The following is an 18,127-nucleotide window of genomic DNA, read 5'->3' on the forward strand; positions in this document are numbered from 1 at the left end:
GTCACGAGATCCCAAATAGTCACACTGTTGCCCGCCACATGATGCACACAGGAAGTCAACAAGCCACACGGGAATGCAGGAAACAACTTTTTATTTTCACGCCGACTCGGCGCTGCCCTTCTCACGTCAGCAACAGTTGGGCTTCCTCTTGGCCGGCTCACGCTCGTCCACGGGGCCGCTTGTGAACTCTGACAAGACAAGAAACGTCATTGCTACACGAGCGTTGGAATTACGTCCAAGCAAGCGGGTCTAATTAAAGTTGAGCAAGCAAGCATAATGTGACTCACTGATGACCTCAGCAGCGTTCCTCGCCGCGTTCTTCTCCAGCTCAGACAGGACGTTAGCCTCAAAGGTCAAAGAGGCCACGCGCAAGAAGAAGTCTCTCACGCCGTCACCTGTGGCCGTCATGGAACGACGTTTATTCATGCGTCGCTTTAAGGGTGGAGCTAAAATGCGTCGCACCTGACTTGGCCGACACGGCCCAGTACTCGGCCCGGATCTCCGCCGACATTCGGATGGCTTCCTGTTCGACCTGAGCCAGCAGCTCGGGTGGCTGACAAAAAAAAAAAAAAATCAGCTGAGGATGCTGGATGCAATCTGGTTTGTGTGACTTTTTTTTTTTTTTTTTTACTTCCTCGACACCCACACTGAGGTCCTTCTTGGTGCCCACGAGGAAGAGGAGAACACTGCAGGGGTCGTTCTCCTTCATGGCGTCCTCCAGCCACTGCCTGCACGCACACAACTTGTAAGACACCTTGCTTTATGTCCCCCCACTCTGTGATGGGACCACTCATGTAGAGATGTACAGAAACTGTTGACTTGCTGATGAAAAGTTAGCGACACGGTCAATACGATTGATGATGAAACATCAACGATAATGGTTACATTACATTGATTATGAAATGTGGTTTGCAAGATGCAACGGGGCACTTTGTCCAATGGCAAACTTGAAAAGTTCTGCTAGTTCCTCTCACCTGGCGTGCGCTAAGGAGCTGCCTCTGCTCAAGTCGAACACTACGAAGATGGCTGCAGGTGCAAAGCACACAAAAAGGAGCATGTTGGATTTGGAGGTGCAGACGGCGAGACGCCTCACCCACCTTGAGCTCCTCGATAGTATGTGGACGCGATGCACTTGAATCGCTCTTGGCCCGCTGTGTCCCACCTGCAATGCATGGCGCCACTTCTCTTTACAAGCCGTCACACTACGGAGTCCCTCAGGGCTCCTTGCACGACCCCTCCCTCTTCAATGGCGACAATGATGACGTGTCACATACTCACAGCTGCAGGCTGAAGGGAACACCGAGAACATGGAAGCGTTCCATGTCAAAGTCCACACCGATGGTAGCTTTGTAGTTCTTGTCGAAGGCTTCCCTACAGAACCTTCCAGGAACAACATTTTGTATTCACGTAGGTTACAACGGTTACAAGTGAAATTTGAATATTTGTTCTGGGAAATTGTATTCATTTATTAGCTGCACTGCTTTGTCCAATCCGATTTCTGCGCCTCTATTACCATTGGAGTCCACTCTGCCCAGTGCCTTGGCAATGTCGAGTGCTCAAGCATGGAACAAAAGAGTAGACTAGAGTAGCAACAGGCACTCGCGTTAGAAGCGCATGCGAAACAAGCCCCTCGCAAAAGGATCGGGCCACGAACGGAATATTTTGCCCGTCGCTGTCGATCGACATCTGCCTTCTGCTACGCTGGCTGTGGATGCCCGGGGCCATGCCCCCCTTTACGCAGGACTTTTTTTGGAACCAATTCCCTTGCTGATGTCAAAATTTGTCTGCCTTCCGGTTGGCCAGAACAAAACTTGTTCCGGCCTCACAAATGAATTTCATGAAAGGCATCGCTGCTGAAGAAGAAGGCACCACCCGCCACCGCTGACGTACGGTGAAGAATTGTGGTACGGCTTCTGACCTGTGCGGACCTTGGATCAATCTGTCGTTGTGAAGAAGGAGCTGAGCTGTCGATCTACGTTCCGACCCTCACGAGCTGCGGGTCGTGACCCAAAGAACGAGAGCCTGGATATTAACGGATGACGTGAGTTTCGTCCACAGGGTGTGCGGGTTCCCCCTGAAAGAAGCTCGTTCATTCGAGAGGGACTCGGAATCAAGCCGCTGCTCCTCCACGTTCAGAGAAGCCAGATGAGGTGGCTCGGGTGTCGGATTAGGATGTCTCCTGAACGCCTGGCGAGGTGTTCTGGGCAGATCCAGAACCTTCTGGTGAGACATGTCCTGGGAGCGCCGCGGGATCCTTTCGAAAGTCACAGCTGGGGAGAGGGAAGTCTGTGCTTCTCTGTTGAAGCGGCTGCCTCAGCGAGCCGACCCCGGAAGAGCGGGAGATAATGGATGGGTGGCTTCTTACCTGCTGACCAGACACGTTTTCCCGACCGAGACGTCGCCCACCACAATGACTTTGGCGACATTGAAGCTGAGGAAGAGCAGAAGGATGTGAAAGCTGGAAACATGTCATCAACTTTGCACTTTGTCAACAAGTTCATTGCAGAACTTTTTGTCTTCCTTCGGGCCAAGCAAAATAATTTTTTTGAGCATCAGACTACTAGTCGTGCGCTCCACTTTTGAAACAAATCACCTTTCGAAAAACACTTGAGCATTGAATGGCGCCGGTGCCCTTTGAACTCACCTGATGGCATCTTTCCGATGCATCTGACACGCGGCCTTCACCTGAGGGTGGAAAACGTTTTTGGTCTGCAGCGCCGCCTTGGGAATGAAACACTGACGTGACGTCACGCCACGTCGACAACGATTGCAGTCACTTTTTTGTATTGCAACTACATCGTGTTGTTGTTACATTAGTGCAGTGCCTTGCAAATAGTGGGGCAGGCTCCCTTGGGGGGGGCGGTGTGACCCTGGGGAAGAAGCTTTTTTTTTTTTTTTTTGCCGTACTACAATAAAGTGTACTTGCACATCCACTCCAGTAGTTGTCAGTGCCGCTCTTCCTTGTCCATTGTGCGTAGCGAATATTAACTCTACGGTTGAGGTTTGTTTTGCAACGAAAATGCTGTTTTTTTACAGCTGTGGTGGCGAGTGTGTGCTGGTGGTAGTGGGATGGCGCTAATTGTTTTCTTCTTGCTAAGGGGTGTAACATAAAATAATTGAGAAGCGCTGAATTAGTGTCACGTGACCTTGTCACGTTATTACGTTGTTCATATCATGTTGCTATTGCATTTTTTGTTGTTGTTTTTGCATGGCCGATGTGCGTGTGCGCGTGAGTTACCTTGGGCAGGTGTGTTATGATCCTGTCGGTCTTGGCAGGAGGCAACATGATGTCGCTGCAGCGGATCCACTTTCAAACTTTTGCGAGTCCACTTTCCTTCAAAACGACATTAAACGACATATTTTGGTTGCAAAGCGACCATTCGTTGGTTCATTCTAACAACGTTATCCCTGGACTCCCCCAGCCTTTTTTCCTCTTGAGGAAAAAAATGCTTCTAAGTAAACTTTGCGTCATTTTTAAAGAGGATCTCGTTGAGCAAATCGAGCAGCAACGATGAAAATGAAAAGGAAATAGTTTACCCGAAAGAAGGCGAAAATAAAGCGTCCTGACGTGATGCAGAAAAGTGCGGAGAAAACAAGCAGCTGTCCAGCCGTTGGCTCCAAATCAAGTCAGCAGATTTATCTCGCAATCTAATCTTGCCGGCGGAAAACAAAACAGCGCTGCCGCGTGGGTTTACCGAATACCAGCACTAGGTTGCGGGCGCCGACCGTGTACGTGCAGTAAAGTTTGAAAAGGCGTGACAAGTTGACAGTATCAACGTGTACGAATTGAATCAAGCCAGCAAATACTCCGATGGCAACGGTTGGAACGCGAAGACTTAAAGCAAGAACACATCACATCCATTCGCAGATCTCCCTGACTTTACATCGCCCACAAATGTTTCTATGGCAACGCCCCCTCCAAACTCAAACGACGAGTACGCTTTTATTCTTCATCTCGCAATCTCCGCTCCTCAAACTTTAACCTCCTTAAACCTGTGGGGAACAATTTAAGGACTGTGGGACGTTTTTCTCCATCGCCCCTAAACTGTGGAATGCCAAAAGCAACACGGTCCGTCGAATCTTTGAAGAGAGGGCTCAAAGTCATATTTTTTAGTAAAGCCTTTTTTGACATTGCCTTTTTTAACGTTATTCAACGACTACCTGTTCTTATAACACTTTGAGGTCCTAGCGAATGTAAAGCTCACGATAAATAAAATCCATTATTCTTGTTATTACTGAGGAAACTGAGTGGTGACAAAATTGTTCGTCACAAGTAAGCTTTGTTTTGCCAAATTGCATCCATATTTAACGTAAACGTCTACATGTTTCTGTTCGGAAAATCAGATAAACTAGCTTCTTTTTCTGCTGCAACACTGGGACGTTGATGTGACGTCATATGCATGCGACCAGAGCTATTTATTGAGCGCGCCGTCGCTCTTTCGTTCTTTTCCACATGAGCACTCGGCTCGCTTGCCTGGTTGTGATTGCACGACGAGCCAATGAAGGCATGACAAAGAAAACAATATAAAATAGTGACTCCCACTATCTAATAAATGATAGTCCAAAGTCGCAGATGGTTGTGCGATATAAATTTTCAACTTTACCTTCCCGAGTTGAACATTTTGTTGAGCACGTGGACTCGACGATGGATTGCGTGACACAATGGTAAGCGTTTGCTCCGGCCAGCTAAAATTCACATTTGCTATTTATGGACTCGTGTTGACGAAAGCAATGCAAAATGAATTTCGCGTCTTTGTTCTCAGGTGAACGTCAGCTCGTGAAACGTCGTATGATGTCTTCAAATAAGACCGCGGTTGATGTTGCCGACGATGTGGAGGTGAACCTTTTTCTTTTTCCTCTTGAATGAAGTGACGCGAACGTGGCAATGATGAAAATTTTGAATAGGAATTGCCGTCCCATGCGATAACTGACGAGGCTTTTAGGTCACTGTTCTGAGTCACCATGGCAACATTTTATACGTGCTGGTAATCGTAAATTTTTCTGAGAATGTCTATTGACCTCCCAACAGGTCACGTGTCCGGATGGAGACCCTTCCACAAAATGTTCGTTTATAGTTCGGAGCTACTAGTGTCGACCTGAAAGGTATTTAAAATGTTTTTTGTTTCTCCTCCTGAAATAGCTGGATTTACCATCAGATTTTCTGCGGTGACTATTTTCTGAGCGTTGTGCACACTTGAGGTACAGGCTGTGTATATTTTCCCTTTTTTGTTTTAAAGTTTGCTGAAAACTGCAAGTCATCGCCACCTTTGCTGCTCGAATGCTGCAAGTAAGATGATTAGATTTTGTCAAAATATATTCACATAAAATGTAAACCAGGCTCTGCTGTGATGTCATTCAAGTCAGATGGGAAATTACATATGCTGCAACAACTGCTGACTTTTTATCCGAAATTGGAAATGTTTGTTGCCACTTCCTCCTTTGACTTGTGCCTGTTGCTTAGGTGACAATCCCCGCTTCAGTTTTGAGGAGCAGAAGATGGCAGGTGCGTGTCACTGTTTTTTATTTTTTTTTGTGCCTATTGGTGTGTTCTGATGAAATCCAAAGTGAAATGGCTGGAATTACCGGCAGATTTTTAGTGGTGACACTCTCTTTTCTGAACACTAATGTAATGTGCCCTAAAGGGTGTCGGATGGCACATTTCTTCAAAGTAATTGTGACTTTTTGCTTGTGCAGATTGGGGAGGGCCAAGCTGTGACCGCCATGTTGAGTCAGACGCTGCAGCCATCTCAAATTGAGATTTGCGTTGATGCAAAGCTGTGAAGTTTTTTTTCCTGCAATGTGCATTGTCCAAACTGAAAAACATTGGAATAAAAACCCATCTGAACTTTAACTTTGTCGCACCCATTTTGTCCATTTGGGGTGGGCTTGCCAAAATATTTGTTGCAGCACCAGTTGTAAATGAAAATCTATTTTGTGTAGTTTGTGCCTATGTGAATGGGTTGCATGCAATTGCATAAATTTGAATGTTTTTGAAAGTATTGTACCAAAACGGCATCCCAGTGAATACTGCTTTTGTAGAACACGAAGTAAGCTGCAAAATCCACCCGTTTTAAGTGGGTGTTTTGCCTTCTATAGCCACTGCCGTTGACTGAAAATTACATCACAACGGCCAGCTTGCGAAAGTGACATGGCCAAAGACAGGTGAGCTGTGATTAGTTGTTGCCTGAGCCCTTAATGTGCTCCGATGTCATTCTTGGGAGAGCGCAAGAGACAAAAAGGCCACGCCTGACAGATAAAAAAAATATTTTTTCTGCTTCCAACTCACTGTGCTAATTTTATTTTATTTTTTAACTGACACCTGATGCGACCATGCGCTTTCCACGTGGAAAATTGACTGAACCCGATGGCTGGTATCCATGCTCTGTTTTAGAAATGAGCAGAAACGGCAGTTTGAGTCTGCTGGGAGAAATGGCAACATTTTGCACAACCTGCAAATAAAACAAATGGGAAATCAATCTTTTCTTCCTGTTGAGCCTTATCTTACATTTGTTGGATTGCCTCTATATCATTTCATTATATTCTGAAGGTGTTGAAAATGGCTGGCAATTTATACTCCACAAACACAATATTAATCATAGGTTTTTGCTTTGTCCTTTCCTTTGAAAAGAACACGCAATTAAAATGTAGACAAGTCAGCCTTTACAAGGTTCATGTGCGCCACACTCAGTCGCTGATTTTATCAAATTGCACATGAAATTACACAATTTTAAGTTTGAACATGGGGCAAGAAGCCATTTGGGGATCATGTGATAGAGGGGGTGGATTTGGCACACGATGTCAGGCGTCATCGCGCTCGATGTAACTCCTGGAGGCCGAGCGAGCCATCTGGCGGGCGAGATATCGATCCCTGGCCGAGTTAAGAGTCTGCTCATTTGATCGTTTGGCAAACTTGTTGACCTTGGAGTCCTCCGTTTGGCCTCCGTCCTTCCTCGCCTGACCTTTGTCCTCATCTTCATCCTTCTCTTCTCCAGCTTCTTCCTTCCCATCTGTATCGTCTTTATCTTTCGTCAGCTCCTCTTCGTCTCGCCTTTTGTCTTCGTGAGATTTCCTCTTGCCAACTTTTTGGCCTTCTCTGTCTCTTCTCCCGCTACATGGCTCATCCTCTGGCTCGCGTTTCCTGAGCACTTCTCTCTCGCCGTGGCTGCCTGATGACGGTGACGTGCATCTGTAATGGTGTTTGGAATCTGACGACTGAGAGAGGGAGGAGGGCGGCATCTTGCTGAATGCTTGCGGCTTCTTGCGAGCGTCTTCTCCGTCACTTAGTGGACTTAACATGTCAGGACTCCTTTGAGATGTTTCTGGAAACCTTCCATCTTCTGACTTTTGACTTCTGCACAAGAGCCCACAAAGGAATGTAAATATTTTAGGGATGTAAAGATTCATCGAAAATCAATTTCATATCGATGTAAAAAAAAAAAAAAAATTGATATGCAACCCTATGTTAGAGCCGCTCTTGATCTCAAACTGTATATGCACAATTACTAAATGTGATGTAAACCTCTCTTTCGTAGAAGCACGGCGGTGATAACCAAGCACCTTAAAAAAGAAGCTTGCATGATGCCCGATTTAATGTATGACAGGGACAGTTGTGTCTGAAAGCTAGCTGTAGTTAGCACGCGCAGGTTACCGTATATAGACGCACATACGCACACATAAATGTCTATGCACGCTCGTACTTGTTTGCCAAGCGATCCGGGATGGCTTCCTCTCCGACCGTCTGGTTCAGAAGATGTCTGTAGAAACCGCTCAGATCTTTTTGTTTCCTCACATCCAAAGCGGCTGGTGGGGAGAAAATAATCTTAAGCAATTGTTCTTATCGGCAAAGAAAAACAAATCTTGAAAAACTATGTGGAAGTTGTTGGGTGTTATGACTGATTCAAAGCCAGAGCGAACATGGACACGCAAGAGTATTTTTTCCATTATTTACTTTTTCTATAAGTAAAAGCGAGAAAAAAAACCCTAAAAACTCTGAAATGGAAAAGCGAGCAATTTGCGGTGGGGCTCACCTTCAATGGCAGCTTGGCGCCTCTCACGCTCCTCTTCGTCCTTCTGCTCCTGCAGCTTTTGCTTGTAGGCCGACGTGACGTATGCCTCCTTGTCGGCGAACTGGCCGCCCTCCGCCTCACGCTCCCTCTGGATCTTGCGCTCCTCCCGGCGCTCCTGCTCCTTCTTGCGGCTGTCCACTGCCTTCATCAGGTGATGAATGTACTTGGGCTGCATGTGAAAAAAAAAACAACAAAAAAAGTAGTCACTCACTGGAGTTTCCAAAAAAAATACATAATAAAAAACAGGTTTGACGTGACCTTCTTGTCTGCCCCTGACATTTTTTTTTTACGGTTTTCCAGCCTCTGCTTTTGGATGTCATCATACACAGAGTCATAGTCATACACAGTGCTGTCCTCTTCCAGTGCCTTCTTCATCTCCAGCTGAGTCTGTAAACGCACATCAATAGGCAGCCTGTCAACATGTCACAAGGGAAGACAACACCAAGGAGGTCTTGGCCTCACCTGCCTCATCGTCTTCTTCTTGGCTGCTTCTTTTTGCAGACTCTTGCAGACAGATGTCTGATTCAAGAACAGCTTTCATTTAGATTGCATTTTTAAACAGTAATATAGCGCATTCAACGTCAACATTTATGGAGTGATTGTGCCACCTCATCATCTGAATCCTCGCCAAACACGGAAAGCTGCCGGAGACTTGTTGGCTTTGTCAAGCATTTCTTCTGCGGCAGGATTAGGCCGTACCTAAGTGAATGCAAAGGACGCGTGTCAAAAAGAACAAAAAGCTCCAAAACTCAGCAAACAACACAAATATCCCAAATATAAAAAATGTGCAGTCTATTTGTAAAACAATCCGAACAAATTCTCAGTTGAAACGTGACATTTGTGCTTGTGGGAGTAAGGAAGCACACGTTCAATAAAAAACTGAAAAGTATCAGGGCACACGTTTAGCCCACTACGCTGGTTCTTTTACTTTTTTTCTTCACAAGGCTCATTCTTGTGATCACTCTGTTTCCATTTTATTCTGCTCCTCTTTTTGCAGTTCTCTCTTTGCACATCGTTAGCTGGATTAGCCAGAAGAGAGGAAACTATTTCCAAGTTGCTTCGCCAAGAACAAAAGTAACGAATAGCTAATCAAATCAGGTTTTACATTTTTAATATTTTAAAATCTAAACCTACCCCAAAATGTCGACTTGTTTTTATTAGGATGTTAGCTCGCACTTACTGTTTCGCAGGCGCCGCCATTTTGTCAACTAGGACTCAATGGCCCAATCTCAATAGCCACGCTTGTGCCCTTCAACTGCGCGTTCCCGCGAGACTGCGGCTGTCGCAGCACTCCTCAGCACTTGAGACGTCCCAATTCGGTCGCCCCGCCCCCTTAGATCACTAGTACCACACTTCGGCTAAACCGGTGTCGTGCCAGATTTTGGCAGGGGGTAAGTACTTTGGCACGACACCGGCATCAATGCACACTCAGCGCAAGCGTATTACCTACAATTCATTGCGGATTTGAATATAATAGTGGGAAAATGGCGATTTCCGGTGGAATTATGTCATTTAAAGTGTGACTATCGAATTATTAACAAACATGATCTCTTGCAATATTTTAATATGATTTTAGGCACCAAAATTGTCCAAACTACATCCTGTTTGACGACGAATTTTTTTCTCGAACTTTATTAACATTAACAACCAACACATTTATTATACATACATAATACGCATAGAATTTTTGTTTAAAATACCCCTGGCTCTTCTTTTTGTCCTTTCTATCTATGTTTGATGACGAATTTCCAACGTCCTGGTGCAAGTCATTGACGTCACACGCACCGCACCGTCTCATTTCTGCAATTTTTGCAAATTGTATCCTCGATCACGACGTGCACTTCAACTAGGTGTGCACTTCATTGAAGACCGTAGGGCGGGTATTGGATTTGCGACAGATTCGACACGTTTGTAATTCTGGTAAATTGTCAAAACAAAGAAATCCAAACTATATTCGTGACTCGGTGTGGGTATTAATGGCATATACATAAGTAGAAATATAGAAAAAAGTTGGTATTTTTGTCTATTCTTCCGACATGATGTTCATTTGTAGCGACAGTGCTACTGTCTTGCATGATGAATAATAAAGATTAGATTGTTTTATTATATAATATATATCGGAAGAAAGGGTTGAGTGAGTGAATAGTGTACTTCCTCGCTATACGATAATGTTCAAGATACTGTATTTTGTGACCAAACGCAACGATATATTAATATTGAAGTGGTGGGTACGTTTATTTTAATTTTCTACTCGTTTGCGCTATTGATGTGTATAATTTATGCATTTTAATATCATATCAATGTATGTGAAGTTGTGAACATTGTGATAATGTCGTTTCGTGTGTATGTAAATGTGTACCGTACAATGTTTTGAAACTTTTATTGTAATTGGTTGTGATCATTTATACGTCATGCGTTTGACGTTGGTTCGTTACTGTCCTAAAATGCTTTTCGTGTGCGGGTGCGTGAGTGACGAGCCTCTCATGAGCAAGCTTTCGGGTTGAGTCGGAATTTGGCGAAACCGGTCGGCGAGGGTCCACAAGGCGGCCGCGTGCGCGCGTGCGCGGCTAGGTGGAAGCAGGCTGGAGGCTGCGACCGGCTGGGAGGGGAGAAGCTGTCGAGCCGGCACTCCAGCAGTCCAACACGTTCAAAGAACAGCCGAAGTCAAGAGCGACCCAGCGCGGTCCCCGCGATGGAGGGGCGATGATAGAAGGAGACAACGACGACGACGACGATGCTAACCCGCTTCCGTCGACTATTATTATGCTCTCGGTGCTCAGGTGTCGGCGTCCGGCTCGCTGAATGGCGCTGGTGACCGTGCAGCGTTCCCCGACCCCCAGCGCCACTTCCAGCCCCTGCGTGTCGGTAAGACCTTCTGCGCGACTTTTCTTGAACTGTTTTCCCCGTCTTGCGTTCGTAATTGTTTTTTGTTTTGTTTTGGTTTTTATCGCGACTGCCACAAATGGGCTCACCTATGTCCCCGTGCGCATGCGCGTAAATTGGAGCCTGTAATGCTAACGAAGCTTCACATCCAAACAAGATTATCAGCGTGCTTGCGGTTCGCCCCACACTTCCGGGTGCTAGAACCGCCTGGACCGGCCGGAAAGTTTTCTTTATTCCAAAATGTCAAGTGTTGATTCCACTTGAGTCGCGTTTTGTAAGCCTTAGAGGCGAATGTGCATTTTTGCATATGTGCCTTCCACTTCCGGTTTCTCTTGAGCGCGTCCATGCGTAGCAGGAGTGCGCGCGCTTGGGAAGTACAGGTCGTCGACGTACACGCCCACGTTGCCCTTATTTGAAATTCAGCTTCACTTAACTTAATTTCATTTGATAACGTACTGCTCAAAAACCCTCCCAATTCAAAATAAAAGATTCCAACATTGATTGCCAAAAAAACCCCAACAACTTTGCGTTCCCTGGCAACGATTGCCAATGAACGCAAAGGTGTTTTTTTCGAGGGAATGTTTTTTTTTTTTTTTAAATGCGCGTTTATATACTTCCGGGTCAGTTTGGCTACCCTAGCCTCTGATGCGCAGCTTTTTGAGAGACGACAGTACGTCGAAGGCGGCAATAATCATGGAGGAGGACTTGGAACGTTGAAACGTCATAATCTATAACCCAATTTTCTTGGTTTCCTCACTGTGCTATTTGAAACGTTCCATGTCCTCCATGATTAATGCCGCCTACGACGTACTGTCAAACTGACCCGGAAGTACATAAACGCGCATTAAAAAATAAATACATATGCGTTCCATTGAAAAAAAACAACTTCAAGGGAACGCAATCTTTGCAAGGGACCGCAAAGATTTTATGAGGGAACGCAAAGTTGTTTTTTTTTCTTCTTCCATGTCCCCTGTGAGGCTCCGTATATCACGGCAAAAGTTGACCAAGTTCTGATCTGGAATGCTGGTCCATCATTTTTAACGATGGTTTAGGGTCAAACGGTGGGCTTGTTTCGTTTCTTCAATTGGAATTTACTCGGTAATTGCTCCTCTGTTTCAATGCTAGCTCGAGTACCCGTACTGGTGCCGGTCTTCAGAACAGTGGTATGGATCATCCCTAATTGAAATGTTCTCCTTTTCCCTTTCAGGAGTCTGGCAGCGGAGAGGATGATCGACATTCTCAACCTCACAGGTGAGACCTAAAAACAAAAATTGACGATGAAAATGCTCGCCTGCTCGCAAGCCGCTGTTGGCGTAGTGGCTGAAATCCAGATCAGATAATTCTGTTGTGTCCAGCATCAGTGAAAGTTTCCTGACCGTGAAAGGGGCGGCGGTCTTCTTGCCTCGGGGAAACGGCTCCTCATCTTGCGGATGCCGCCTCTCTCAACTGCGCAGCAAACATGCAGGTGAAGACGACGTTAAGTTATATTTCAGCCATGTTGGCTCGCAGGCTAGTTATGTGCGGACAACCTTTATGTTCTCTAGGAGACATCCAGCAGCATCTCCAGACCATGTTCACTGTCCTCAGACCAGAAGACAACATCAAACTGGTAGGTACGCATGCAACGCGCCGTAACGTAACGCCAAGCGACGTATGCATGCACACATGCAACGGAAGGCTGCGTGGCGGGTGTTAGCCGTGTGGTTCCCACACCAGGCGGTGCGACTGGAGAGTGCTCATACTCTGACACGCTACATGGTGGTGGTGTCCACCAATGGGAGGCAGGACACGGAGGAGAGCGTGGTCCTTGGAGTGGACTTCAGTCCCGTGGACAGGTAAGCGGCGTCAGCGTATCATCGGGCGGTCGTATGTCGCGCATCTCTTCCACGTGAACTTTGCTCCTCAGCTCGTGCTCCGTGGGATTGGTTCTTCCCCTGTGGAGCGACACCATGATCCATCTGGATGGGGACGGGTATGGACTCACCAGCACCGCCATCATCATCATCATCATCATCATCCGTAGCAGCTCTTCCTCACCATGTCTCTTCTTCCTCACAGCGGCTTCAGCGTGTCCACCGACTGCAGAGTGCATGTGTTCAAACCCGTCTCCGTGCAGGCCATGTGGTGAGTTGGCGCGCGGCATTAAACGGCCGGTCCCAAACATCGCGTTGAGCCCGCCGTCCTGTTCCCCGTCGACAGGTCAGCCCTGCAGTCGCTGCACAAAGCCTGCGAGGTGGCGCGCTGTCACAACTACTTCCCGGGAAGCTTGTTCCTCACCTGGGTCAGTTACTACCAGAGCCGTGTCTCGTCCGACCAGACCCGCATCAACGAGTGGAACGCCATGCGGGACTTGCAGTCACACCGCGCTGACTCTCCCGTCCTTTTTTCCGACACGTGAGTGCCGCACGCCGCGCAACGGCCGATCATGTGACCTGATGCGCAGGCGTCCGTCCGCAGGCCCACCGAGCGCGAGATGACAGAACACCAGATCAAGAGCAGTTTGAGGGAGGTCATGATGCAGAAAGATCTGGAGAACGTCACCTGCAAGGAGGTGAGTCATGCCGTCACCTTTGCGGCCAAATCGACCAATGGGAATCAGGATTTTCCTAAGCTGAGAGCTGTTGTTCAAACATTCGGCTTGACTGTATTGTTGCGATCTTTTACATAGCGGACGTCGGAATGAGTTAACTATCTTTTTTTTGTGTAGCCAAATGTTTGAACCGCCCAAAAAAAAAATATATGTCCTAAGCCTGTGTTTTTTTTTTTTTTTTTTTAACGACTCATCCACCCTCTGAGATTGTCAAGCATGTTTAAACTGTTTTTGACTTGTCGGTCTTGGCCGTCTGCAAACCTCCTGACATTTCAGACAGTTTACAGTGCCACCTGCTGGCATGGCCTGCAAATGTTTCACCCGTTTGCTTCCCCGTGTGGTGCAGATCCGCACGGAACTGGAAATACACATGACGTGCAACCTGAGGGAGTTCAAGGAATTCATCGACAACGAGATGATCGTCATTCTGGGGCAGATGGACAGTCCCACGCAGATCTTTGACCACGTCTTCTTGGTAGGTGCGCCCTACAAATCAGACCAGGAGTTTTGCGTGTCCTCCGTTGTGCCTGCTGGCTGCAAGCTCGCGAGTACGAGTTTGCCGTGCTTACAACTGCTATGCATCAAACAAGTTCAATAAATAAGATCAACAAATTCAGAGCAGCAACGCGCGTCGAAATGAATGCGGCGTTGTTGTGGAATCGTCCTCGAGGGCTTACGTTGACTCTGATAAATGAAAGGATCACAAAATGCAGAACTAACTTGTACTCTGCTTGTGTTTCGCAATCACCTCACACCTGTTGGCTCATCACCGCGTCTGCGAAACACTCTTATCCGCGGCGTGCTTTTGCTCCTTCCAGGGCTCCGAGTGGAACGCGTCCAATTTGGAGGAGTTGCAAAGCAGCGGGTGAGGCGTCAAGTCTACAGATGACCTGAGCGCACGTTAATGAGAGTCTTTCATGCAGAGTACACTACATCCTGAACGTGACGCGGGAGATCGACAACTTCTTCCCGGGCGTGTTTGAGTACCACAACATCCGCGTGTATGACGAGGAAGCCACCGACTTGTTGGCCTACTGGAACGACACCTTCAAGTTCATCGCCAGGGCCAAGTAAGTCCCCGTGACCCGCATGCACATGGCGCTCGCATGAATGCTGGCCTCACGCCGCCGCGTGCTCGCTCGCAGGAGGAACGACTCCAAGTGCCTGGTGCATTGCAAGATGGGAATTAGTCGTTCGGCGGCCACGGTCATCGCATACGCCATGAAGGAGTACGGCTGGGACCTGAGGAGGGCCTTTGACTATGTGAAGCAGCGCCGAGCCGTCGCCAAGCCCAATCCGTCCTTCATGAGGCAGCTGGAGGAGTATCAGGGCATCCTGCTGGCCAGGTGCGACTCGTTAGCGTGTCCAGCTGATGTTGACGCTGCACTTGAGAAAAGTGAACCTAAAGATCTTCCTTGTTGTGCCGCAGCAAGCAGCGACACAACAAGCTTTGGCGTTCTCACTCCGACAGCGACCTCTCCGAACGTCTCCAGCCTTTGTCCAACGCATACGCCAAACCGCGCGTCCTCGGCCGCTCGGACCTTCGCGACCGAGCCGTCGTCCCGCCAGGATCCTCCGTCAAGGAGCTGCCGGAGTCGCCTGGGCGCGGCGCCCGCCGGCTCGACATCCCTTCTCGTCCACTCAGCTCGCCACCGTGCCACCGCGTGGAGGCGGTGCCGCCTAATGCCCCTGTGCCGTCGCAGTCTTCGGCGCTGTTCTCCAACGGTCTACGTGACCCTGAGGAGGGCGTGCGTCATCCTTCCCCGTTGTCGCTGCCAACAGCCGCCACCGTCGTGCCCGAGCCCCCCCGCAGGGACTCCATGACAGTGGCGCAGAGTGTTGCGTTGGGGAAGCCCCACCCGCCCGCCGCCCTGCACCATCTGCCGCTCTCCCCTGCCCCATCGCCCGAGTCAGTAGCAGAGATCTCACAGCGGGGCTCCAGTCCGCCGTCGCCCGTCCGCAAATCGGATTGCTCGGTTACAGACGCTCCCGCCGCCGGGGATACCCTCATGTCCGCCCGCACCTTCGGGCACAGCGACCACATCAACTTTTTCAGTGCCAGGGAGAAGTTCAAAGGCATGGCGCAAGACGGTTGCAGCAATCGGCGACATTTGCCGCCACCTGCCGATAGTCTTGCTGCGGACGAGACCCAAAAAAAGGTGAGAGGAGCCCGTGTGCATGGTTGTGCAAAAGACTCGCGTACTTTCATGCAGCAGTCATCAATCTAGTGCAAGAACTCAACACTTGTTAAACTTCAAGCAATCAAACATGACGTTTCTCTGATAATTTTCTCATTGCAATAGCGTAAGATGATTTTCATATCTTTGAGTTTTTGGACAAGTCTCACAGCTGCAGAAACAATTTGTATGCGCAGCCACAATACGCTGCGCTTGCTAACCCGACAGAAGTGCGCTTGCATGCTTTTTTGTGGCGCTGAAACACAACTTGCGACGTGTTTATCAAAGATGGAAAGATGAAAGGGGGGACAAAAGTATTGAGACGTTTCCTTTGACTGCCCGGCATTTGCAACCATCACAACATTTTGACTTCCCTGCACAGAATATTGTGTCTTTTAATTTTTACATTCAATTTACCAAATGAAAGAGTACATTTACCGTCGTCTGTTCTTTAGTCATCAGCAGTAGTTTACAGCAAGTTTTCTTCAAATTCAGCCGCTTCTCAAATAATGCAGAGAAAAATAAATCTTGGTGTAGACAAACGTATCACGCAGAACACTGACCGACTTTGACGCTAATATTTTAGCTTTCATGAGACCACTAACGTTTCCATAAAGCAGATGAGAAGGAATGGCTTGCGACAGCAAAGTGGTGTATTTGGTGAAATACAAATGCTCGAGTGGCGCCAAGGCGACACCGTGAGCGGCTATTCACGTGATGACCTTGTCTTCCTCATCATAAGTCCAAGGTCGTCCGACGTACTACTTTTATTTACGAAGCACGCGTACTTAAGCTAACGGTTGTAACGCATCCTCTGCTATGTAGATGTTTCCGTCTCGCATTCTCAAAGGTTCTTTATCGCCCGTGCAGGTCGCCGCAACAAAGCTGGCCATGCAGTCGGATTGTTGCAAACGCAACCGATTGGAGCTTGACGGCCACAAAGTCAGTCAGTCTGAGCAGGAAGTGGGGGACCAAGATGGTTATTGTCCGAGCGCGAAGCAGGAAGTGAGGGACGAGGACGCTCGTCTCCACAGGGATTGGACACGAGGTTCAGTGCGCCGTGTCACTCGGCAGCTGGAGCGCCGGATGAAGAGGGAACGTCCCGCGGACTGCCGTGGCCCCTCGCTGTCCTCGTCCCCGCCTTCACATTCAAGAAGTCCCTCCCTCTCTGAGCGCTGCACTTCCGCAGAGCTCGTCCCCGCCCCGACGGGCAACTGGCCGCCTGCCGGCAGCTTGCCGCGTCCGGAGGCCATCTCGGGGCAGGCTTGGGGTGATGTCATCCTGAAGGAGACGTGGGAAACCCTGCGCCAACTCGACGCCTTCCTGCAGCAGGTGAGTGTGGGCGTGGCCAGAGCCAATCGGAAGCGAGGAGGTGCGCAGCGGCGCATTCGCGAGGCAGAGGCTCGCATCCGCCGGGCCGGTCTGACGCCGCCCTCGCTGATGAAGCGCTCTGCCTCGTTAGCAAAGTTGGGCTTTTTGGAGCTACTTGCCGACGACCTCACAGAGTGGGAGCTGAGCCGTGCCGCGGCCGCTGTGCGTCTGCCGCCGACCCCTTCCACGGGGCCGCCCGAGGACCCGAAAAAGCAGTGCGTCCACAACGCTCCTGTCGCTTCGGCTGATGCGGAGAGCCCACGCCGGGCCCGACACTCCTCATCGGCCTCGTCTAGTTCGCCGCTCTTGGCCTCCAGGCAGCAGTATGGAAGAAGTCACCCCGTCAGGCGCCTTAAGAAAAGCACCGTCAGCACGCTCTACCACACCATGTAGACGTGCGTACCTCGCTACACAACAGCACTTGCCTCTTGCCTTAAGAGAAATGACCTTGGAAGATATTTGAAGGTGAAATGAGCCAGATTGTGCAAAGGTGAAACCCACGAAACATTCCTTCTTCCTATTCTTTTTGATGTTTTAAGATTGCAGCTGATAAAGATTGCTGGAACGTCTCTGACACTTGAGCTGTTGTTTTTCTGTTTGCTTCACAGTCAGGTGACATGGTTGTGTCAGACCAGTCAGGAGCAAATGGAGTTGTTGGCTTTGTAGATTTTCAATGACGTTGTACCTTTAAGCTGCACACCGCAAACGTTCTGCCTCCCTCATCGAGCGCTGATGCCACTCAATGTGCGTGCGCACGAAATTCGTGAACTGGGATTTCGTATGGGACCTTTTAAGTCTATTTAAATGTTTTAAGCCCTTAAGTTCGTGAGGTTGTGGAGCGCAACATTTTTTTTTATCGTGCGTGTGAGTGTGTGCGGAATTGAAGCTTCTGTGTATTCTGTTATACATCCACTTTAATCTTTTGTTTCATGTGGTCTGAGGTTTCTTCTTGCTGGGTCATGTGATGGTTGGAAGCCGCGTGTGCGTTTGTGCCGTTTTTTTTTTTATTTAAAGCCATCAGTAATTGTTCTATTTTATCA

General features: G+C 48.3%; 3 protein-coding genes, 1 long non-coding RNA gene and 2 other non-coding genes across 16 annotated transcripts; 4 read left to right on the forward strand and 2 right to left on the reverse strand.

The window, feature by feature from the left end:
• Nucleotides 1–74: 74 nt before the first annotated feature.
• On the reverse strand, nucleotides 75–4,374 carry rab34b (RAB34, member RAS oncogene family b). 10 transcript variants are annotated; one of them, XM_088279428.1, is made up of 10 exons: nucleotides 4,162–4,374; nucleotides 3,239–3,334; nucleotides 2,645–2,685; nucleotides 2,366–2,431; nucleotides 1,279–1,380; nucleotides 1,098–1,162; nucleotides 975–1,026; nucleotides 463–728; nucleotides 288–395; nucleotides 75–212 (listed from the first exon to the last, which is right to left on the reverse strand). In XM_088279428.1, exons 2-10 carry the CDS (start codon nucleotides 3,284–3,286, stop codon nucleotides 127–129), a joined length of 834 nt encoding a protein of 277 aa, XP_088135554.1. In that variant the 5' UTR covers nucleotides 3,287–3,334; nucleotides 4,162–4,374; the 3' UTR covers nucleotides 75–126. The 10 variants fall into 10 exon arrangements, with proteins under 10 accessions (XP_088135554.1, XP_088135551.1, XP_088135550.1 ...); XM_088279425.1 differs by having other exon boundaries at nucleotides 2,645–2,736; XM_088279424.1 differs by having other exon boundaries at nucleotides 2,645–2,736; nucleotides 3,538–4,374.
• A 54-nt stretch (nucleotides 4,375–4,428) lies between these two features.
• LOC148320707 (uncharacterized) lies at nucleotides 4,429–5,851 on the forward strand. Its single transcript, XR_015839585.1, has 6 exons — nucleotides 4,429–4,665; nucleotides 4,764–4,837; nucleotides 5,030–5,103; nucleotides 5,238–5,287; nucleotides 5,462–5,503; nucleotides 5,695–5,851. It is a non-coding gene; the product is annotated as an uncharacterized LOC148320707 (long non-coding RNA).
• Nucleotides 4,882–4,953, forward strand: LOC148320708 (small nucleolar RNA SNORD49). The gene has a single exon (XR_015839663.1). It is a non-coding gene; the product is annotated as a small nucleolar RNA SNORD49 (small nucleolar RNA).
• LOC148320709 (small nucleolar RNA SNORD65) lies at nucleotides 5,548–5,620 on the forward strand. Its single transcript, XR_015839664.1, has one exon. It is a non-coding gene; the product is annotated as a small nucleolar RNA SNORD65 (small nucleolar RNA).
• Nucleotides 5,852–6,659: 808 nt separating the features above from the next.
• On the reverse strand, nucleotides 6,660–9,409 carry nsrp1 (nuclear speckle splicing regulatory protein 1). 2 transcript variants are annotated; one of them, XM_088279422.1, is made up of 7 exons: nucleotides 9,247–9,409; nucleotides 8,675–8,765; nucleotides 8,529–8,585; nucleotides 8,325–8,453; nucleotides 8,028–8,235; nucleotides 7,698–7,800; nucleotides 6,660–7,351 (listed from the first exon to the last, which is right to left on the reverse strand). In XM_088279422.1, the coding sequence occupies exons 1-7, from the start codon at nucleotides 9,264–9,266 to the stop codon at nucleotides 6,799–6,801; spliced, it is 1,161 nt and encodes a 386-aa protein (XP_088135548.1). In that variant the 5' UTR covers nucleotides 9,267–9,409; the 3' UTR covers nucleotides 6,660–6,798. The 2 variants fall into 2 exon arrangements, with proteins under 2 accessions (XP_088135548.1, XP_088135549.1); XM_088279423.1 differs by having other exon boundaries at nucleotides 9,201–9,274.
• Nucleotides 9,410–9,437: 28 nt separating this feature from the next.
• On the forward strand, nucleotides 9,438–17,483 carry LOC148320711 (uncharacterized). Its single transcript, XM_088279418.1, has 15 exons — nucleotides 9,438–10,931; nucleotides 12,157–12,200; nucleotides 12,305–12,414; nucleotides 12,494–12,558; nucleotides 12,666–12,784; nucleotides 12,856–12,921; nucleotides 13,008–13,073; nucleotides 13,149–13,343; nucleotides 13,407–13,500; nucleotides 13,886–14,014; nucleotides 14,358–14,404; nucleotides 14,463–14,609; nucleotides 14,685–14,885; nucleotides 14,969–15,698; nucleotides 16,587–17,483. Exons 1-15 carry the CDS (start codon nucleotides 10,869–10,871, stop codon nucleotides 17,478–17,480), a joined length of 2,970 nt encoding a protein of 989 aa, XP_088135544.1. The 5' UTR covers nucleotides 9,438–10,868; the 3' UTR covers nucleotides 17,481–17,483.
• Nucleotides 17,484–18,127: the final 644 nt, after the last annotated feature.

The sequence above is a fragment of the Idiotropiscis lumnitzeri genome, chromosome 17, assembly GCF_059441095.1.
Source record: "Idiotropiscis lumnitzeri isolate Australia: NSW breed Sydney's pygmy pipehorse chromosome 17, RoL_Ilum_1.0, whole genome shotgun sequence".
Taxonomy (NCBI): Eukaryota; Metazoa; Chordata; class Actinopteri; order Syngnathiformes; family Syngnathidae; genus Idiotropiscis; species Idiotropiscis lumnitzeri.